This window comes from Gracilinanus agilis, chromosome 5, assembly GCF_016433145.1.
Source record: "Gracilinanus agilis isolate LMUSP501 chromosome 5, AgileGrace, whole genome shotgun sequence".
NCBI classification, from domain to species: domain Eukaryota; kingdom Metazoa; phylum Chordata; class Mammalia; order Didelphimorphia; family Didelphidae; genus Gracilinanus; species Gracilinanus agilis.
In genome coordinates, this window is record NC_058134.1 from 300,884,565 (window position 1) to 300,906,477 (window position 21,913).

The window sequence follows — 21,913 nt, forward strand, 5'->3', positions numbered from 1 at the left end:
GAGAGAGAGAGAGAGAGAGAGAGAGAGAGAGAGAGAGAGAGAGAGAGAGAGAGAGAGAGAGAGAGAGAGAGAGAGAGAAACAGAGACAGAGAGAGTGAGTATATGTGAGTTATCCTGGAAGGAATTCATGCCGGTAAAATGGTGGTGGGTTTCCATGGCCATTGCTAAGAGGGTGACTACTGTTGCCTCTTTTCAGATTTCTTCTTCTCCTAAGCCCATTTTGCATGCTTTTTTCCATCCCATTTCATCTCATTCCTTTCTGATTTGTTATAACTTGACAGGAGAGCCCAGAGCTGCTGAATTCTGAAATAACAGTTTATTTTTTTGATTTCTTGTCTTCCTTGTCTTCTCAGTCAGGTCACGGATGGTGGTGCCTTATTTAGGGCTCTGGTCTCCAGCCGTCTTTGTGTTCCTGGAGGACCTTGGTGGCTGCTGGTTTTCCTCTCCCTGCCCAGCTCTGCTGCCATTCTGATTCATAGGGGCACCATTGGTGGGGTGGGAGTGTGTGGGAGTGAGGAAAGACCTGTGTCCAATAAAGTGTTATCCTAAGTGACTAACTGCCCTCAGCAGGCTAGAGAAAGGGACTGGTGTAGGAAAGGTAGCCCTTCTCCTGGAGGTTGGCTTGGAAGGTGAAGTGACTCTTCTCTCCTCATGGTCTCTTCATTGTTCTCCTAGTTAAGTCTGAAAGGAACCGAAGCCAGAATCTTAGCCCCAGGCAGGCTTCAGGACTTCTGCTGTTTCCCTGTAGGGAGATAGCTGTATGGGTCTATACCAGGCCAGAGGAGGAGTGTGGCTTGCTTCTCATGAGGCAGCTCTGGTGGTCATCATGACAGTTGCTGGGTCCTCTTCTCCCTGCATCAGATCTCTGGAGTCTCATTGGAGAAAAGACTCAATTCAGAAAGATCTTGGCAGGCTAGGGCATCGGATCCAATGGAAGGAGTCTCGGGTTGACTCGTACTTGATAACCCTTACCAGTTTAAGGTTGTGGAGTTGTGATTATTGGATAGCTTCTCTGAAAAGAATCTGAGGTTCTAGTGGCTCTGGCTATGGCAGAAGGGCATGTGGGCAGACAGAGGCCTCCAGGAAAAGGGGGTACCAGTCCCAACTGGCACCACATTTTAGAAAGGATGGTGAAGGGACTGGAAAGGAGTTAGTGAAAGGGTTCCTTTTGTTCTTGGCAAATCAGTTGGAGCATCGAAGCCCCCAGGGCATTTGTTCAATCAGAAGATGAGAAGACTAGAGGTGATTTGAAAGTTTGTCCTTTGTTAGAGGGTTTGGCCAAAACCAGAAGTGATGGGGGGGACTGCCCCAATACAAGGATAATCTTCCCAATGACTGGATTGGTGGAAACATTCCTGGTGGAAACTGAGTAACCTCTTCTCCAGGATGCTCCAGAAGAGCTTCCTTTGCCTGTGGGGGTCAGGCTCCATGGGCAGCCCCAGTGCCCCGAGGCATCCTGGGATGCCCCCAAGGATTCTGTTTGTTATATTTAATTTTTACCTCCTCCTTAATCTTCTCTTTTGACGACCTCTGTAGGAAAGAGGAAATTCGTTTCTTGCAAGACTCTTAAGGGATAGCGTTTTGAACTTTCTCTGCCTAATTGTGATGGTGCAAACTGTTTAAATTATGCAGCCAGCAGTGAGGTGTTTGGGACCCTGGGCCGAGGTATATGTTGGAGCTTGGCTACCTGAGGATCAAATGCTTCCCATGAACTAGCCTCCAGGCAGTGCTTAAGGCCCCACACTTCAATAAGCAATAAATTAAAACACAAGAGTGGGTTTAATTCCCATCCAATTAAAGCTTTCTGTTGTCAGCCTTTGAAACTGCTTGGTTAGAAAGGAGAATGAAGAGTTGTTTGTGATTCGCTCTGCAGATACTAAGGGCCTGTTCTGTACCCTGAGCGAAGCCCCAAAATATAGCCTTAGAGTGAGAGTGACCTGGGTTCAAATGCTACCTTTGATCTAGAATTAAATGACTAGGCAAGCCATTTACATTCCCAGTGCCTCAAGAACTCTCTGACCTCATAATTCACAGATATGCATGAGCCTAGGGAGTATCCACATCAGGAATACTCCACATTGCTGACCTTCCTTCTGTCTTGGATCAGAAATCTGTGGGACGGTCGGGGAGATGCAGAGCAAACTCAGGTTTGGTACTGCCTTCACAGAGCTTCCATTCTAGGAGGGGGAGTGATGAGCTGGGGGCACTCCACTACTAATCCAAAACACATTAGGACATTGCAGATGTTCTTAGCACACATGCCCCACCTTCAGAGAGTTTACCTTCTCCTGGGGTAGGGTTGGGACAACACAAAAGGGAGTTGGAGAGGGTGGGGAGGTCATTTGCTTTGGGAAGATGGAAGAGTCTGGATGGCAGCTGGTCTGGGTGCCCTCCTTCAGTGGCTACTCTGGAGAGCCACCATCCATCCACTCAAGCCCCAAAAGGACTTCTTTTGGGAAGTTGGGAAGGCCAGGGCCGATGTGGTTTGCTGATCTCAAGTTTTCTCTGGGGAAGAGTTTGGATTGTGATCCAGTGAAAAAATCTTTCATCTTCTCCCTGTCCTCCCCATCTGTCATAGAAAAGCCTTTCATTGCTTGGCATTTGGTGCCTCATGGTGGGTGGTTCAGGACTGGCACTGTCAGCATCCCTTCCCACTACCCTGTGAGCAAAGGTTTATTCAAAGGTGCAACTGTGTCATTGAAACTGGTGTACAGATATAACTGAGCCGTCCCCCTTCCCTCCTAAAAAGGAGCAGCATATGCCCAAGGGCAGGGGTGAAGGGTACTCTGTGGAGGAAGATTTCATCAGAGGCTTGGCTGGGATTACATCCATCTACAAGCCTCAGTTCCCTCATCTCTGAAATGGGGATGAAATGGGAATGTTGGTGGTCCTGACTATCCATCATACACTTTGTACACCATGAAATGCATGCAGTCTATGCAGTGAGCTGTGGTTATTGTTAGATTAAGATTGTGTGATCCAAGAGCCTGCAGACACCTTAAGAGGTCATGAGATGGGAAGGGGATTAGACATCCAGTCCCCTGAGGACCAAAGTGGCATGTCCACAGTCTTGTGGTAGTCAGTGGCCAAACTGGGTTTCACTTTCAGGATTGCTGGCTCTAATTCTGGCAGGTGGTTGTATCTGTAATTCTCATACTGGACTGGAGATTGTTTGTTTGACTGTTGGGTAGGTCACATGTCCTGTTCTAAAAGATGCCCTTCCCCAGGATCTCCTTTTTGTGTTCAGAGTCTTTCCCCCAGGCGTCCTTTATATCGCATTCTAGATAAGGTTTATCTTTCCCATACCACTTAATAGACCGTCTTCTTGCAGGTTGTCCCTAGGTGGCTGGTTCCTTTTTGCAAACACTGAGCTTTGTTTTGTTGGGAATCTTGTCAAATTGATGTCTGTCATGCTGTTTGTGGCTATGAACATAATATCACCAGAGACAACTAAGGACCACAGTTTCAGAGTGCCCTTTCCCCTGGCCAGAGGAAATGAATGTGGTGTAAGGATTGAGCGGAGCCTCTGGTAGTCTTGGTGGTGGTGGCCACAGCAGCAGCAGGTGTTCCAGGGCAGGTTAAAGTGGGCAGTGGGAGGGTAGAGGTAGAAAGGTCAGCATATGGCAGCTGATTAGATATGTCTTGTGTGTGTATGTGTACTTGCTATCTCTCCCTTTATAGTGGAAACTCCTTCAGGGCAGAGACTCACCAGATTTTGTTTTGGCATCCGCAGCCCCTAGATATTGCCTGGCTCCACTTTGGGGTTTAATAAATGTATGTTGACTGATTCTGTATCTTTTTTCTTTCATTGCCAACTCTTAGAAAGGGCTGTCTATATTATATGCTTTTTTCCTCCTTCAGTTCTAGCTTCATTCATTCAAAAGTGCTTGCTATGTTCCAGGCACTCTGCTTCACAGCAGGACTATAAAGACAACCTCCATATCATCCCTGCCCCCAAATATCTCATCTTCTCTTCATTTCTCCATCCTTCGTAATGTAGCTTCTGACTCTACTCTAGCCTGAGACTTTTCTCATTTGGGTTTCCAAATCTTTCCAGGTGCTAAAGCCTGTGATTTTTCCCAGGGCTCTTCTTTCAGGCTTTCCCACAGATATCATCTCTCCTTCCTGGACACTCTGTGTTCCTTGGTTCTTTTGCTTGTCGTCCTACCTGTCTTCCCTCTTCTCCCTAGGCTCCTTTTGCTCATTCACCACCATCATCTTCCTTCAGCACACTCAAGTGTGGATGCCCTCTGGTGTTCTCTCCTGAACTCTCTGTCTCTTCTCTTCATGTTCAGTTATTAGCTATTGGAACTCTGGGTCTTGGCCCCCAACCCAGCCTTCTGTCCATCATGTCATATTGTGTCCCTCAGGCATTGGCCTAAGCCTTTGGTGGAGTCCTTAAGCCAACATCTAGAAATGAATAGCAAAGAAGTGAGTAATAATTGTTGATGTGATTTGCCCCACTACTCACTTGCTGTGTGATCTTGAAGAAATAATTTCTCAGGGCTTCAGTTCACAAGGAAATAGTAAACCACCTTTGCTCTCTCTAGTTTCAGTGTAAAGATGGTGAGTCAGATTTATATAAAACCTGAGAAACAAAGTAAAGAAGTGGGGCCTGTGATCCAGATCTCATAGTGTTCTCCCAATCCGTTATCATCAAAGTGATGGGGCCTGATCAGAAAGAGAGAAGTGGATCGAGGGAACAAACAGATTAGAGTCATCCAACACATAGAAACAAATGACACAAGAGTGTAGTGTTCAGTCAACTCTTGAACTCCAGTTACTGGGATCATCATTTGATACAAGTGGCTGGAAAAACTGGCCATCTCTTTTGGGCAAAGTTTACACCATATACGCCAGGCCATGGATACACAATTTAGATAAAGAATGAGGAAGAGACTACCTTTCAGATCTATGGTTCATGACCAAGCAAGTGACAGAGAGTGTCACAGAAGGTAAAGGGACAATTTTGATGATGTGAAATTGAAAAAGGCTTTCTCAAACATGTCTAATATAGTTAAAATTAGGAGGGAAATGGGAAACTAGTAAAGAAAAATCTTTACAGCAAGTTTCTTTGATAAAGGTTTCATTTTCCAAGATATATAATAACCTGATTCAAATTTTTTGAGAAGAGCTCTTTCTTAGCTGATAAATGGTGAAAAGATATGAATAGACAGTTTTCAGAGGAAGAAATACAAGCTATTAACCATATAAAAATCATTCACATTATTAATAACTAGAGAAATTTAAATTAAAGCAACTCTTAGGTTCTGTTTCATATCCATCACATTGGCAGAGTTGACAAAAGAGGAAAGTGGGCAGAGTTGCCAAATCAAAGCACATAGGCATCTTTTGACCAAGTGATGCCACTCCTAGACCTGTTAGAGGTCACAGAAGACCTACACATACAAAAATATTTATAGCAGTCCATTCTGTGTTAGCCCAGCTTGGAAACTAAGGGAGTGACCATCTGTTGGGGAATGGCTTAACAAAGGACAGTAAGTGAATGTCATGGGATATTATTGTGCCATAAAAAAAGGATGATGTGGACAAACTGAAGCAAAGTGACTGGAACCATAACAACTTATACTCTCAAGAACAGCAATATGAAGAAATAGAACTTTGGATCAGTGTGATGACTAACCCCAGTTTAAAGGAAGAGCTGAAGGAGTGTGGTGTTCACCTCCTACCTGACAGGTGAGGGAGTAAAATGCAGAAAGAGAACTATGGTTTTAGATATGGCCAGGGTAGAGACTTGTTTTGTTGGACAAGACTTATTTGCTATCTAGGCTTCATTTTTCTTTAATTTTTTACTTTTTAATTGGGGGAGAGGAGAAAGGGGAGGATGGATAATAAATGTGTATAAATAAAATAATAAACAATACATGTATATATATACATATATATATATACATACATGCATACACATACATATATATGAACCACCACTTGTTTTTATCATTTGTTTGACAATAGAACACATTTCAAATCCCTCACCACGGTTTTGATTGAATTTTAAGGCCAACAGTTTATCTTTTTCTTTCTTTCATGTGAAACAGATACTGAGCAATTGTCTTTTAGTCCATTGTAAGCTCAGATAGCCAGATGGACTGTGAGGTGAATGAGGAGATAAGGTTGTGGGCCCCGTGGGGCTGCCCAGTGACCAGCAGGCTCCGAGCCAATGGTTGAAAGCAACGGGAGAGGCCATTGTCCTGGTTTGGGCTGGCAGCCAGGCTGTTCCTGTCACCTGACAAGCCCATTGCATTCTTCAGGTCACTGAGATGGGTTCCCATAGCTTTTCTTTAACCTTCAAATGCTAGTGTTAAGCTTTTTCTGCCTTTTGATCACAACCTCCTTTAGTAGGCAGTCCAGGCTGTTACAGAGTACAGCCCTTTCTCTTGATATCCCAGGGCAATCTTCTAATATCTTAATATTTTAATATCTTCTGCTTATCTTTGGTCTCCTCCCTTGTTCTAGCCATCTAGCCAGAGATAGTTGCTGAGGGAGGCCCTTCCACAGGGCTCTTGCAGTATGTGCTTATTAAGCCTAAGTGTGGGCCCAAGGAGGAGTGGGTCTCTGGTTCCAGAGTGACTGACATCCATCCATTGCCAGAGCTCTTGACCTGCCCTCCTGTTTCCATACTTGGGATGGAGTTTCCAAGACCCCAGTTGTTAGTAAACACGTGTTTTGTGTCTGGTGAGATAGAAAACCCAAGGGGACAGAAGACCCAAGTACTAAATCTAGTTTTGCTGTGTACTCTTACTGCTAATGGGGCCACTTAATTCCTCTGGAGTAGGTTTTGTCCTTTGTAAATTGGGGATAAGACTATGTATCCTTCCCACCTCTGAAGGCCCTTGAGAAGAAAGACTTTGCACATTTGAAGTGTTAAGTCAGTATGAGTTATTACTTTTCTCTGCACCTTGGGATTCACTGGGACCCCCTTGGTAGCTCCTTCTCCAGAGATTTAGCATGGGAAAGGGCTAGTTCTGTTTTTTTCCAGACAGGAGACGTGGATTCAGATTTTAAATCTGAGACTTTCTTTGTGATCACTAGCAAACCATTTATTCTCCCCAGTCCCCATGTTCCTTATTATCACAAGGAATGATACTGTTGGACTGGCTCTTATGAGAGAAGTTTTTGTAATCTTTAGAGTGCTATGTGAACGAGACAGGTTGTTATTTCTTCGTTGGATGTGCTTATCTGAAGAAAATTCTTTAAAAGGACATCTGTTTGAATGTCCTGTTCCATATGTGTGCAAATTTGTAGGTAAAACTTATTTCATTATAAACCACGTACAATTTAGGGACAGATGTATTCATCTGATTCTAATATTAAAAATACTCCGGTGAACATATTGACTAGTGAAATATCATCCCATTTCTCTTTCATTTGTTTCTTAAGCTGCAGCTGGATCCTTTAGGGGAGCTTTGGTTCTCCAATAAAGAATATATGTAAGGAAGTAGGTGTGTGTTTAAATAAAACTTTTCTTTCTCGAATAGCGTTGTTGCCCCTGATGTTCCTTTGGTTAAACTTCCTGTCTAATAAGTCAGGGTTGAAAAAAATAAGTGAGTTCTCAGAGCTGATTCAGGTGGTTATTACTCCTGGGGACATAGAACTCATTTTGTGGTTGGCTCAGCCTGAAATAGAAAAAAAAAGTTTTCCTGCTGGAAGACACCTCCTTCCTGTCCCTGGACTGGAATCATCTACCAGTAGGACTGTTCATGCTAGCTGTTCTTGGATAATTTTCTGACCTTTACATAGAAGTCATGGGAGAGGTGCTCACCAGGTGTCCTAGGGTCTGGCCAGTTGGATGAAGAGGAGGATGATGCTAACAGCTAACACTCACCTGGGGAGTCGTGTGCCTTGTGCTTTTTGTATATTCTCAGATTTGAATATCCTAACAGCCATGTGGCAAGCATGAGAGAGCCATCCTTAGTTTTCAATCCTTATTTTACTAAAGAAGAACATGAGGCAACCATGTAAGGCAGCCAACGTTGAGTAAAGACTAGAGTGGCTAAAGGGCAAAGCCTAATCCTGGTTCTGACTAGAAATTTTGGGTTTGTTTGGAGCCCTTCTGCTGCTTCTCAAACATGGTGAAGACTTCCAACAGATCTTGCACAACATGAGCCTCTGTTGAGAAAAAAAGAGAAGACTGGGAATTTTGTGTGCTTGATTAAGGAGCAATGACTAATTACTCTCACTTATATATTTGTGTCTAATTAATTGGGATTAGCATTGATACACTGTAGATTAGGATTCATTTTCAGGGTCCACCTATGCATATTCCTCATTTCCTCTCTTGGTCTGTTTATTCTGTTTCAGATTTTTGAAAGAATCTTATTTATCTGGGCCATCCGTCATCCTGCCAGTGGATATGTTCAGGGAATCAATGACCTCGTTACACCTTTTTTCGTAGTCTTCATTTGTGAACACATAGGTAAGCTTGTGTCCTAAGTAGGAGTCCTGGCTAGTACTCTGGTGTGGAAGCTTCTCTGGGAAGGGGGGGACACCAATGGCATCCAGCTCAAGCAGGTGTTTTTTGGAACAGTGATTCCTGATGACTGGGCTGTTTTTCTGGGAGTTTTCAATGTTTCTAGAAAGATCAAGTTTTTTGCATTATTGCAGACACAAATATACAGCAAATTATTACAGATGTTCTTCATTCCACCCTTGAATGGACAGCTGATGGTTTCATTTTTAATAATGGTGGTCCAAGAGCTAGATTTTGTCTTTTCCATGCAAATAGATGAGATTTAGAGGACGGAGAACATCCAAATAGATTTTATATAGACTGGATGTTTGTCTGCATGCTGTGGTTCAGGAACACTTTGTATTCTGTAACCAACCTCCTCTGTAATGTTGGGTGTTGTAAAGACTTCCACCTCCCATGAGACACCACCATCTGTTGAGTGCGATTCTCATTCCCTCCCTGGCCCCTACCTTAGATAGTCAGCCCTCTGAGCACAGTTATTTGCCTACTGTTCATCTTGGCAGTCATGGGGCCTTTGGGACTAGAATCTCAGGTCGGTCACATAACTTTCCTTGCTCAGATGCAGGCTTCTGCTTCATCCGATTCTGAGCCGAAAGAAAGTCACCTGGGAACTGAGGCTTCTGCATCCAAGTTTGGCATCCTGACATTTAAATTTAAACCAGATCTTGACCTACCCTAGCCGTGGCTCCTAGCTGATGCTGTTCCATGGAAATGCCTTTCTGGGTGCGGCGGGGATGCAAGTTCTGTTTGGATATTGTGTGTTTTACCAGTTTAGTTTCTTTGTGGCGTCCAATTGCCATGCTTGTCATCAGCTAGATTGATTACATTTAATAGAGGACAGATTACCCTTGAGTGGCTGAAATCCTCTTCCCTGTACCACCTCTCACTTTGTTTCCATTCCCTGCTTCCTACAGAGGAGGTCTTCTCATTGCTAGGCAACTAATGAGAGCAACTGCTGCTTGCTCCCTAATCATCTCTTAAGTAGGGTAGAGGCCGACTCCGGAGAGCGTTGGCGCTTTCTGCATCTTCCTCCCTCGTTTGACAGATAATGAAAATGTTCCTAATGATCCTAGAACAGTGGGATCTCTGTTGGTAGACTTTAGAGTTGTTAATTGAAATAAGAAATTCAACTGAGATGTGATTAGAGAATTGATATTCCATGTTAAATAGACCATTTAATTAATGTGGTAAATAAGTTTGTCTTAACTACTTTACCACCAACTTACATTGTAAGACCCAAGTGGTCCTTAATGCATTTGCCTGGCTATCAGTGGGATGAGACTAGGAGGACATGACTGTGTTACTAATTGTCCAGTAGAAGAAAAAAATTGGGACAAGAAAATGGTTGTTGTACAAGATGTGTTTTCTGATTTCGCTTCTTGTACCCTCTGCATGTGGGTTACATTATTAAAAGACCAAGTGAATTATATATAGCATTTTGTAAAACGGTAGAGGAGACTTTTGTGGCTCTACTAGTCGACTGATTTACTAGACTAGATGGCTTTCCAAACTTGACCTTGGCTTTCAAGAATGCAGCAAAAGCCTCATGTTCTTATATGGGAATGATGTCCCTTAAAGTGATCATGCTATTTTGTTTTCTCATTTGTCTAAATTGGCTGGGAGAGGACCTATTTGTCTTCTTATACTTTGCTACCTTAATTTTCTTGCTTTCTAAGTAGTTTATTTCTGGATATCTTTCCAGTAAACTCTAGCTAATTAGAATGCATAGGGAAAGGAGAATTTTGGATAGCTGAATATTCAAGAAATTGAAGGCTAAGGCATTTGAGGCATAGTAGAGGCAGTTAAGAGGCATTGAAAAGTCCAGCATTTAGACTTAAAAGACCTGGATTAGAAAACCTCTGGCATGGCCAGAGTTATTGATTCATTCCTGCTTCAGTAGTAAAAATTAGACCAAAGCAAAACTCTAGTAAATGTAATGGCATTGTTCTTCCTTTGGCCTCTCTTGGAACGTCAATCTTCATTCTGCTAGACAAAAAACCTACAAAGGGCAGGAAGTTAGGCTGACTGTGGATTGCCCCCAAGTTTGGGGGAATGGATATTTGAATAAGTCCGTGGTTTGATTAAAATTTTTAACTTGTTTTGTTGTGTTTTCTTATTTTATCCCCAAAATGCCATTCCACAAAAGATTCAAATTAATTTAGGGGTTAAAGAATCTTTTTACCAGCTGCAAGAAGAGTCCTATAGTTGCACTTGGTGTCTTCCACTGAGTGATTCCAGATGTTGCAATCTGTAGACCTGTCAAGGTGAATTGGAAAGGAAATGCTGAAGATGGCCTCATCAGACCACAAAGAGCTCCCTGCTTGTGCTGGTCCATAGGAAGCAAACAGGGCTTAAGGAGAAGGGCCTGGGAATGAGAGGAATATTGATGGCTGCTTTTATGGCTTAAGATGTTGACATAACAATCAATGCCCAGAAGGACATTCATAAAATAAACTTGTAGTTTTCATACGAGGCAACAACTACGATGTCAAAGGTGTCACTGAAAATTGTTAGAATGTGGTAATGAAAGATCTTATATTCTAAGACCCCTCTTAGCTCTGACATTCTCAATTCTAAAGCTCCTTTCAACCCTGACATCCTTTGTTTTAAGGCCTCTCCCAGCCCTGACATTCTCTGTTTTCAGAAAAGATGAAAGGTTTAGATTCTGGCACATCCTCTTACTACTTGTATAGGGTCTAACTTTGAACAACTTCCCTACCTCTTAGTTTCTTCCCCTCCAAAGGAAAGGAAAGATGTGGCTCGATCACATGATCTTCCTGCCATCCCTCAAGCTAAAATCCTCATTTTGACAGAAGGAATAAGGAAAGGCATTGTATCTTGTTATGATAAAAGCCAGATCTGGAAATCTATGATTGAGGAAAGTAGAATGCTAGAGAACATTAGATGAAGAGAAGAGGAGAGAATTAACATGATGTCATTAAGTCCATCTGGTCAGAGAGAAGCCACATCTGGGACTTTCTTGACACCGCCAAAAGGCAGGCTAAGTAGCCAATTAGCCAGTCAGCAATACTCAAGGCAAACCCAATTAATGCCTAACTTTCCAAAATGACAATGTCAGAATCTCTTTGAAGAGCTCTCCAACACGGTTGTGAGAATATCCCAATGAGTCAACAAGGTTATAAGGACTTGCAACTTAGTGAAACCATTTTTACCAGTGTCCTTTTTTTTTTTTTTTAAACCGTTACATTCTGTCTTAGAATCGATACTGTGTATTGGCTCCTAGGCGGAAGAATGGAAAGGGTGGGCAATGGGGGTCAAGTGACTTGCCCAGAGTCACACAACTAGGAAGTGTCTGAGGCCAGATTTGAACCTAGGACCTCCCTTCTCTGGGCCTGGCTCTCAATCCACTGAGCCACCTAGCTGCTTTTTGCCAGTGTCCTTTTCTTGGCTAAATAAATTTTGGCTGTGGAAATGCAGAAACCATTTTGCCTAGTTCTTCAGGGGAAATGGCTATTGGTCTCCTTCACGGGATGCCTGACTTGGACTGGATTTGGGAAGGATCCCAACAATACATGAAGTGTGAGCCACCGTGTTGATGTACCTACCTGTAATTGATGCCAGTCGATGTCCTTTTTTCTTTTATATTGTTACTTAAAAAAAACAAACCCTCACCTTCTGTCTTAGAATCAATACTGTGGATTGGATCCAAGGCAGAAGAACCATAGGGGCTGAGCAGTGAAGGTTAAGTGACTTGCCCAGGGTCACACAACTAGGAAGTATCTGAGGCTAGATTTGAACCTGGGACCTCCCATCTTTAGGCCTGACTCTCAATCCACTGAGCCACCTAGCTGCTCTCATTAAATTACCTTTTTTTTTTTTTTAACATTTTTTAAAACCCTTAACTTCTGTGTATTGGCTCCTAGGTGGAAGAGTGGCAAGGGTGGGCAATGGGGGTTAAGTGACTTGCCCAGGGTCACACATCTGGGAAGTGTCCAAGGCCAGATTTGAACCCAGGACCTCCCGTCTCTAGGCCTGACTCTCAATCCACTGAGCTACCCAGCTGCCCCCTCATTAAATTACTTTTGAAGGTAAATTTGGAAAATGGATGGAATGGACACGATGTCTGGTCTAACATTAAGGAAATAGTTATCCTAATACTCTTATTTGGAAGTTAGTGGGAGTGGGTTAAAATGTATATTTTTCCTGAGAGAATAATTTGGCCGTGGGACCATGAAGAGGGGAGGGCTTGTGGAATTCTCCTGAGTGTGTTGAAGGAGGAGAGCCTATCCACATGATCCAGAGGGATCAAGGGCAGCTCCTGGGCTGAGAATTTATGCTTCTTGGGTTTCACCTGGGCTGTTATTCTTATTCTTCTGCCTTCCCATTATTGGCTGCAAATTAAAGTTTGAATGACAGTGAAGGAAAGAAAAGCTTTTGGGTTATCAGCCTGATAAATGAGACTTTTCTAAAGCTTTTGTTGTAACTGTCCTTGTTTGCTTTTCATTCATTTTCTGTGTGAGGGAGAAGATGTTTCCATTGTTCACTTTTTCTGTCCTAGTAACAGAGAAGATGCTGTTGTACACAAAAGCATTATGCATATTTTTAAAAAATGGGAAGTTTTTCAGTAGACCGTTTGTGCACTTAGACTAGAAAGATAATATACGATAATTTTCAAAGTGGGTCAGCAATCTCTGTAGTGGATGGCTAGACTCTTCATTAGGGAATGCTGTCCCATCAGCCTAGAAAAGTGATGAGTTGAATTTGGATCAGCCTTTTTATTCCTAATCTTTATCATCATTTCATTTTTGTTTGTAAGTTAGTCCATTCGTTAAATGCATCTTTTTGATGAGCACCTAAGATAGTCACTGAGATTAACTGGTTCCTCAGTGAAAAATGGAACGTAAGTACTAATGCTAGAAATTTGGCCATTTCAGCAGAATAAGTCTGTACTAGATAAAGCAAGAACCCATGCTAGGTCAGTAGCCAGAGAGGAAACCAAACCAGATCAAACAGTCCTTGTTGTCTATGAGTTTGCCTTCTATTGGGAGAGCTTCAACCTCTATAGAAACAACTCTAAGGCAGAGTAAATGGAGGAGGCAGAACCTGTAAACAATGGGAAGATCAGTGATGTCTTGCTTGAGGGATGGCTCCCACCCTTTACCTTGAAGGAAGAAAGGATTCTGAGAGGAGTCCCGGCAGTCTAGGTATGAGAAACCTTCCTGGGAGGCCAGGGAAGACACCCTCTAAGGCAGGAAATGAGAGTCAGAATTGGGTAAAGGCTGAAAAGGTGAGGAGAGGCCAGATTACATGGGGCCTTAAATGCCAGGCTGATGAGAGAATACATTTTCTTGGAGCCCCAGAAGGTTTTTGAGCAAGAGGCTGGTTGGGTTAGGGATGTGCTTGGGACAGAGCCCTTGGGCTCCTATATGAAACTTTGTTTATAAAAAAGGAGAGATCCAGAGGGAGGGAAACCAGTGAAGAGGCTGAGGGAGAGATGACCATGAGCAGAACTAGTGATAGCCCCTGGGATGGAGAGAAAGGACTGCCTGGGAGTGACAAGTGGCATGTTGGGACATCTCTGTGAGCTAAGAGGAGCCTTTCTCTTTGGGACATGGAAAGATAAGATGCCACAGCACACAGTGAGGCATCATGATGCTGTGACAAGAACGCTGGATTTTGTATCAGAGGATCCAGGTTCCTCACCTGGGCTACTACACTTCCCTTTGAGACTCAGCCACCACAAAGGGCCTCAGCTCCTTCATCTGTCAAATGAGACAGGTGCTGCTATGTTCCAGAAGGTACACTGGCCCAGATTGCAGGCGTAGGATGCTGCAGAGTTCAGCAAGGAGGTCAGTGCTGAATAGCCAAATTTGGAAGTCCTTGGCCTAGAGAGTTTAAGTGGAACTCCTGAGGGCTGATGAGATACTGAGAGAGAGAGAGGTGTTCCTACGGAGAGAATAGTCTGGGCCCCAGACTGAGCCTTTCCAGGACCCTCATGACTGGGGAACATGAGGATGAAGAATGGGCAAAAGAATTGGAGAGGGAGTTTACCAATCACTCACTGATAGTGCATAGCCCCCTTACCTTTATGGCAGGAGACTTTAGCAGAAAGAGCCTGGGATCTTTGGATTCATTCATTTAGATCAGTGGCTTTCAATTCAATAGAAAGGAATCACTAAGCCAAACTAAAGGATCCCGGAGGGCCACCGTGTTTACTTAGAAAGCTCATAGTAATTGCTTCCATGTTCTGATGTATTATTTATTTTGTTAAATATTTCCCAATGACATTTTGATCTGGATGGGGCCTCCCTCTGTGGTTGCATACAGTGTATTGGACACTTATTGTTTAAATCTTTAGATTGTGAGCTCCTTGAGGGCAAGGACTGCTTTTACTTTTTATTTCCTCAGAACATAATAGTATTGTGCAAAATAGTTGTTTAGGAGAGTGCCTAGTTTTAAAGTATAAATTGTTAAATCTGGGAATAGCAGATATATCTTGAATATAAAAAAACAAGTCAGTAATCATTTATGAAGTCCCTCCCATGTACCAGGCACTGTACTAATAAGCACTGAATAGGGACACAAGGAAAGACAGAAGTCCAGACTTGTGCTTTAGGAAGATCCATCTGGTGGCTAAATATAGGATGGTGTCCTGTAAGGAGAAATAGAGTCAGGGACAGCCTCCAGGAGGCAGCTGCAGTGTTCCAGGGGGAAGGGGATGTGGCTACCCACACATTTTTGTGACTCTGTGCCCAGCCGAGCCCTTGGCAACATCTTGTCTTACACAAGTCCTTGTGGTTAACATGTTTCCACCTCCTTTTGTCTAACACATCTTTCTTCTGCCCTTTGGATTATTTGTCAGCTTTAGTTTTTCTTTGATTATTTACAAGACTAAATGGAGGAAATAGAAGCTTAGTCCATGAGTCACAAAAGTATGATGTAGCAGGGTTAAGACTTCCTAAGACTTCCTTCGCTTGGCTCCAGTCAGCTGCTGCTTGAGAGGCTTTTGTGATAGGAAATAGTAGCTTAAGGTCATTAAAGAGCCCCATATTTTCTTAAGAGAAAGGAAGACATCTTTTCTTTAGGGAGGTCCTTGTGTAAGGGTTGAAATTAATGGTCAGACAATGATTATATAAAATTATGTGATCGCCGGTATTATGTCTTGAGTCAGAAATTTATTTACAAATATTTACAAAATGGAGAGGAAACAATAAAGTAGAGAAATGTGAAAAGGTTAGAGAGGTTATCTATTCTATCATCCTAAATATTTACTACTGATCTGCTTAATCCAGACAGAGATTAATTAGCTCTCAACCAGAAAGGCTGGTGGTAAGTAACTACACTGCCTCCTCCAAGATGGAAGCTAGTCTTTTAGGAAACTAGGAAAGGAGTCAGCTTTCCACTCACCCAATGAAGTAGTCCAGAAGTCAAAGTCTAAGTTGAACCTGAGCTCCAAGCCTATGATCCAAGCCACAGTCTCCAGCAAAACTCCCTCGAAGCCTTTCCCCAGTCAGAAGACTATCTCCAGAAGACAACCTCTTCAGACTATCCTCTCAAAGACAATGCACTAAAGGAGTTCAGGACTTGCTTTTATGGTGACTTCTTGTCCCTGCCCTTCTTCACAGGGGCCAGTCAGTTTCCAAATCGTCTTAGCACTGGGATTCGCACCTCTCATCCTCTGAAGGTGTAAACTCTTATCAAAGGATCCACAAGTTTCTGACTTGAGTTAAAAGGGTGGAGCTCTCCAAGTAAGTGACTGTGAACTCCCCTACTTAGTGTTAAGTAGGGGTGTTTTTAAGTTTTTGGTTGATTAACTCAACATAGACAAAGAGAATAAAGAATTCCCTTTCACATTTGTAATGGTCAATTTTCTCACCTGAGAATTTGAAAATTCCTGGTCACTCTAAATCCTTTATTTATAAACAGCTGCCCTGTTTTGTACTAGCCTAGAGTTCATCTCTTTCTCCAAATGAATTACTCCCCAATGGCTAAGAGGCATCAGCAGTCAGCCTGTTCTGTTTGGTGGTAAATTGAGCAGTGGGGAGTTAGCCTGTCCTTTTAGTGCAGACCCTTGCTTTACTATTATTGAAATAGCCCCCTATGCCAGGTCACTCACTTTCCTTTTTTGCTGGCATAGTTCCTCTGCCTCTTGAGTCCAGATCCCATGAGAATTAATTTGGATTGAGAGCTGCCAATGATTCTGTTTGGCAGGAGACTTCTAACTGTTCTCTTAAAGCCTTTCCATAAAATTAAATGAAGTTAAAAGTTAAAACAGACCTGTTCTTTCTAGAAAGTCACTGCAAAAGACTTTGAACAACTAACAAAACCCACAGTCACTCAAACTGCAGAGAGAACTGCCATAGAGCGCATTTGCAAGAGAGCAAAAGGAATGTTCTAGCACGGTTTCATAGAATTGATCCAAATAAATGATCCACAGGCAGCCAGATTAAAAAACAAAACAATAACACCAACAAGTCACAATTTGAAAGACTCCTTATTTTGTGGATACATCAAGAGTAGGAGGTAGGGGGAGAATTAGTGGTATTGTTAGGTCAGTGCTGAAGGACGTCAGCACCCCTATCCACATGAAGGCTACTTGCTCCCCATTTCACATTTTCTTTCTTTTCTATGAGAACTGACCAGAGAGCAGAAGCTAAAGAGCTGACAGCGCTTGTCCAAAACCAGACAGAGAGATCTATAATTACTGAGATCCTGTCTCACGCTCTGCTAGCTAAGCTGTCCATAGTAGTGGTTTGGTAATGGGAGTCAGCCAAGGAGTCTGGATTCCTGCCTTGGTGCTGAGGAACTATGGCAGCATTGTTCTTGTAGGAGGATCTTTCTTTACTTTGCCAGCAATTTTAGCAACCTCTCCCTCCGGGGCTCTTAAGTTGAGGCTCCAAAGGCTTTTTCTGAACTGCTAGTCCAAAGAGGTCTAGGTATATATGTTTCATCAAGCCTTGGATCTGAAAGAGACATTAGTCCAGTTCACCCGCTATGATGGAAGCTAACCAAAACGTGGAAGAATAGGGAGGGTGACTTACTCTGAAAACACTTTGCCTAATTTGGCCTTCTCCCTTGTGGTGAGGTGTTGTTGCTCTCCAAATCAGAATGAGGAACAACCGGAGTGAGGTAAATTAGGGACAGAGATTTGAACTCAATAGAAAGGAGAAGAAATTTCCTAACAATTGGAGCCTTAAAAAAAAGAAGAAAAGAAAAGAAAAGAAAGACTAAATTGCCTTGGGGAGTAGGATATTGCCCATTACTAGAGGACTTCCCAGAGAGGCAGAATGATTATTTGTCAGAGAGGTTGTCTGACTGGAATCTGTATTAATTAGAATTTGGAACAGAATAAGTCAGACTGATTGAACTCTTGTATTTTTAGGATTTAATTGTTATATACAGGAGAATTTTAGACTGGGAGCCCTTCAGGAAAAGAGCTCACCCTGGACCACATTTTGGAAACAGGTTATTTTTGAGATGGTGATTTCCCTGTCTGAAACAGTAATCAAAAGAAGCTAACTGAAAATGAAAATAAATGAAAAAAAAACACCTTAGTATGGGGAAAAAATTTAAAAATCAGGCAAAGTAAAGAAGACAGTGAGTGCTTTGTGATACAAATGAAGGTTTTTATCCTTGTGGAATTGAAAAGGAAAGTTCATTGGGGTTGGAAAAGAGAATTGATGAGTGAGATTTTGACAGTGTTTAACCAGTTTTGTCTGGGAAAGGTTCATGTGCACACAGAAGATATGGGGTAGAAATATATTAAACTCAAGAAGCAAACATGGGGTCAAGAAGAAGATCTGAAAGGGTTTGAAGAAGGCAATAGCTATTAGGGAAACAAATGTCAACTTTAGAGGGCAGATCCTAAAGAGGGAATAGAAAAATGGTTAAGAACCACTTATTGAGGTCTGGGAAAGGACAAGATAGGAGGAGAAGTGGAGTAGAAGCAGATCTCCTTGGGTATTAGCCACTTGGATGGATCCCATTACTTCTCCTTTACCACCTTCTTGTTTATAAAGAGGATCCTGGGGAGCAAAGACTGGAAAAAATATGAGAGGACATAGTAAAGGGAAATAATTAAAAATTATAGCTGTGAATGAGAATGGGAGGAATATAATCCTGAAATAGAAGAGGTTACAAAGCAAAATAAAATAAAAGATTGTTTATAAGAATCAGACTTGAAACATAAGAGTCATACAGTTATAATGAGGAGTTAGAGCAGATTTGATTATACTTTAGGTAAACTCAAAAAAGCAATATTAATCTTAGACAAGATAACAATAAAAGTAGTACAGTTAAGAAAAAGAGGAAACATACATTATTCCTAAAAGCACTGAATCCATCAAATAATGTTATTACTGGGTGTGTGTATACTGAATGACATAGCATCTTACTACTTGAAGGAAAAGTTAATTAAGTTGCAAGAAGTACAAAATTAAAACAGTGATAGTTGGATACCTCAATCTACAGTTCTCAGATCTAGACGAATCCAACAGAAAAGATGAACAAAAAAAGAAGGATCTGAATGAGACATGAGAAAAGTTGATGTGTTTTTGGCATTTATTGAGTGCTACTGGAAAGAAATAAACATTTTTGATCTGTGCAAAGGCAGCTTTACCAAAATTGGCCAGGGGGATAAAAGCAACAAGTGGTAAAATTGTTAAAAATCCAAGTTAATCTGTTTTGAAAAAGAGAGGAAAACCACATTGCCAATATTTAAAAAACCCCAGTAAATGAGGAACAAAAGTGAATTATTTTACACAATAATTTGCCAGACGAAAGTTTCAAAAATATAAGATAACCAGATAAATAGAACCAGATAGAGAATTTAAGTAACCCACTTTTAGGTGAAAAAAAATTGAACCAACATAGATCAACTTTCATAGGGAAAAAAGATCCAAGGATCACGTTGATTTACTATGAATTCTATCATACATTCAAAGAAGAATAATTCCAAAATTACATAAACTGTTTGCAAAATTCTTCTCTGATACTAGGGTTGTTACCCAAACCAGAGAAATACAAAGCAGAGAAAGAAAACTATAAACCAGTGTCCTAATGAATAATTGTTGTTCAACCGTTTCAGTCGTGTCCAATTTTTCATGATTCCAAATGGAATTTTCTTGGCATAGATACTGGAGTGGTTTGCTTCTCCAGCTTATTTTACAGATGAGGAAACTGAGGCAGCAAACAAGATTAAGTGATTTGCCTGTGGTCATGTAGCTAAGAAGTATCTAGGGCCAGATTTCAACTCAGAAAGATGAGTCTTTCTTAGTCTAGGCCTGGAGTTTTATCCACAGATCCTAATAAGTATAAACTTTTGAATTTTGAATAAAATATTAGTGAAGAGGAAAAAGCTATATATTAAAAAGATTTTACCATGTGACAAGGATAGACTTTATGCCAAGGTTTAGTTCATTATTAGGAAAACTATAAATATAATAGCCCATATTAATATTTAAAAAGAATAAAAATTCCATTTTTTTTTTAGTCAAGGCAAAAATATCTTTTGATGAGATGCATTTTTGTAAAGACAGAAAACAAAAAGCAACACATATAAATGTCCCTTTACAAAATGATGTGTAATATTTTTCAAAAATCAGTCAACTAGGGGCAGCTGGGTAGCTCAGTGCATTGAGAGCCAGGCCTAGAGACGGGAGGTCCTAGGTTCAAATCTAGCCTCAGACACTTCCCAAGTATGTGACCCTGGGCAAGTCACTTGACCCCCACTGCCTACTCTTATCACTCTTCTGCCATGGAGCCAATACACAGTATTGACTCCAAGATGGAAGGTAAGGGTTTTAAAAAAAATCAGTGAACTGAAGAGTATTTATTTTATTATTATTTATTAAAATATTTTATTTATTATTTGCCAGGCTGTGATATGTGCTGAAGATACAAGTATAAAAAAATGAATAATCCCTAGTATAAAAAAATGAATAATCCCTACTCATGAACCAAAAATTATATTTGTATGTAATGGAGAAACACTAAAGACCTTTCCAGTAACATAGAGGGTAAAACAAAGATGTCTATCATCATCATCATCATCATTCAATATAATTTTAGAAATTCTATTTAGGAATCATGGGCAGAGAAGAAATAAAATTGTTGCTTTTTCAATATTATTGGATGATCTGCTTAGAGAACCCTAGGGAGCCAACTAAATTAATTTTAATAATGAATAACTTTAGTAAAGTAGGTTATAAAATAAACCCCTATAATTCATCAGCCTTTCTGCATATTATTAATAAAGCCAAGCTGGAAGACATAGGAAAAAATTCAATTCAAAATAACTAGGGGATGTCTGAGAGTCTAAGTTTCAATACACAGATAGATAGGAATTACATGAGTACATCTGCAAAATTCTCTTTAAAGAAATACAGACCTAAATATTTGGCATAATATTCATTGGACATGCTTTCAGTTATCCAGTATGATTTAAAAAAAATTTTTTTTTTAAATTTTAAACCCTTAACTTCTGTGTATTGACTTATAGGTGGAAGAATGGTAAGGGTAGGCAATGGGGGTCAAGTGACTTGCCCAGGGTCACACAGCTGGGAAGTGTCTGAGGCCGGATTTGAACCTAGGACCTCCTGTCTCTAGGCCTGGCTCTCAATCCACTGAGCTACCCAGCTGCCCCCTATCCAGTATGATTTTAAAAAATAGAATCTAAACATGCATGTTTAATACCTCTCAATCAAACTATCAAAAGTATTTGTGGAGCTAGACAAAATAATAATTATGTGTATGTGTATACATGTATCTCTTTTCATGAAATTCTTTGTATTTCTTAAAGCATTACATTAGCTATTATTACTCCCTGATTAAGAGGGTATTTACCAAAAAAGGATGGAGGATAAAACTGGCCAGATAAGAGTTGCTCAATCTGATGTAATGGAGGAGGGTAATATATACACATACATCCATAGAGAGGAAAAGTGCAGAAGATTAGTTCCCCAACCCCAGAAGACAGTGACTAAAATGAAAGGCAGACCTTACCTAGGCTTTAGCTTCCTGTAGGAGGGGCAGGAGCCTCTCCAGAATGATGGGAAGGGAAGCAGTGACATTGAAAGTGACTGATTTTGAAGGAAGGGACCCCTTAACCAACTCAGGTATTCTAAATCTACTTGCAAGGATGGAAGCAAGGGCAGATAACTGAGGACAGTTGTCGAAGTGAAGCAGAGTCCTGCAAATGTTGTGTCTACAGTGCTAAGACTCAGTGTTAAGTGAAGCAGCAAAAGCAATTTGGGGGCTTAGTTGAGGACAAGAAGGGGATGGAATCTCTACTTGCTATTTGTTGCAGTCTTGCCACATTCCCTTCAACATTGGATGTTTTCCTTGTTAGCTTATATTCCACAGAACATTCAGGTACGAATTCAGCAGGCACTGGAACTTGGGAGAAAGATTAGGGCCTGAAGTGTTGGTTTTGATTTATATGAATCAGGATGATAATCAAAT

General features: G+C 41.3%; 1 protein-coding gene across 1 annotated transcript in view; it reads left to right on the forward strand.

Moving 5' to 3' along the window:
- TBC1D22A (TBC1 domain family member 22A) overlaps positions 1 to 21,913 on the forward strand; it is a 346,099-nt gene that overhangs the window by 97,632 nt on the left and 226,554 nt on the right. Inside the window, exons 8-9 of the mRNA XM_044678628.1 lie at positions 8,323 to 8,437; positions 13,829 to 13,834. Of these exons, the coding sequence (XP_044534563.1) occupies positions 8,323 to 8,437; positions 13,829 to 13,834 (121 nt within the window). The remainder of the gene's footprint in view (positions 1 to 8,322; positions 8,438 to 13,828; positions 13,835 to 21,913) is intronic.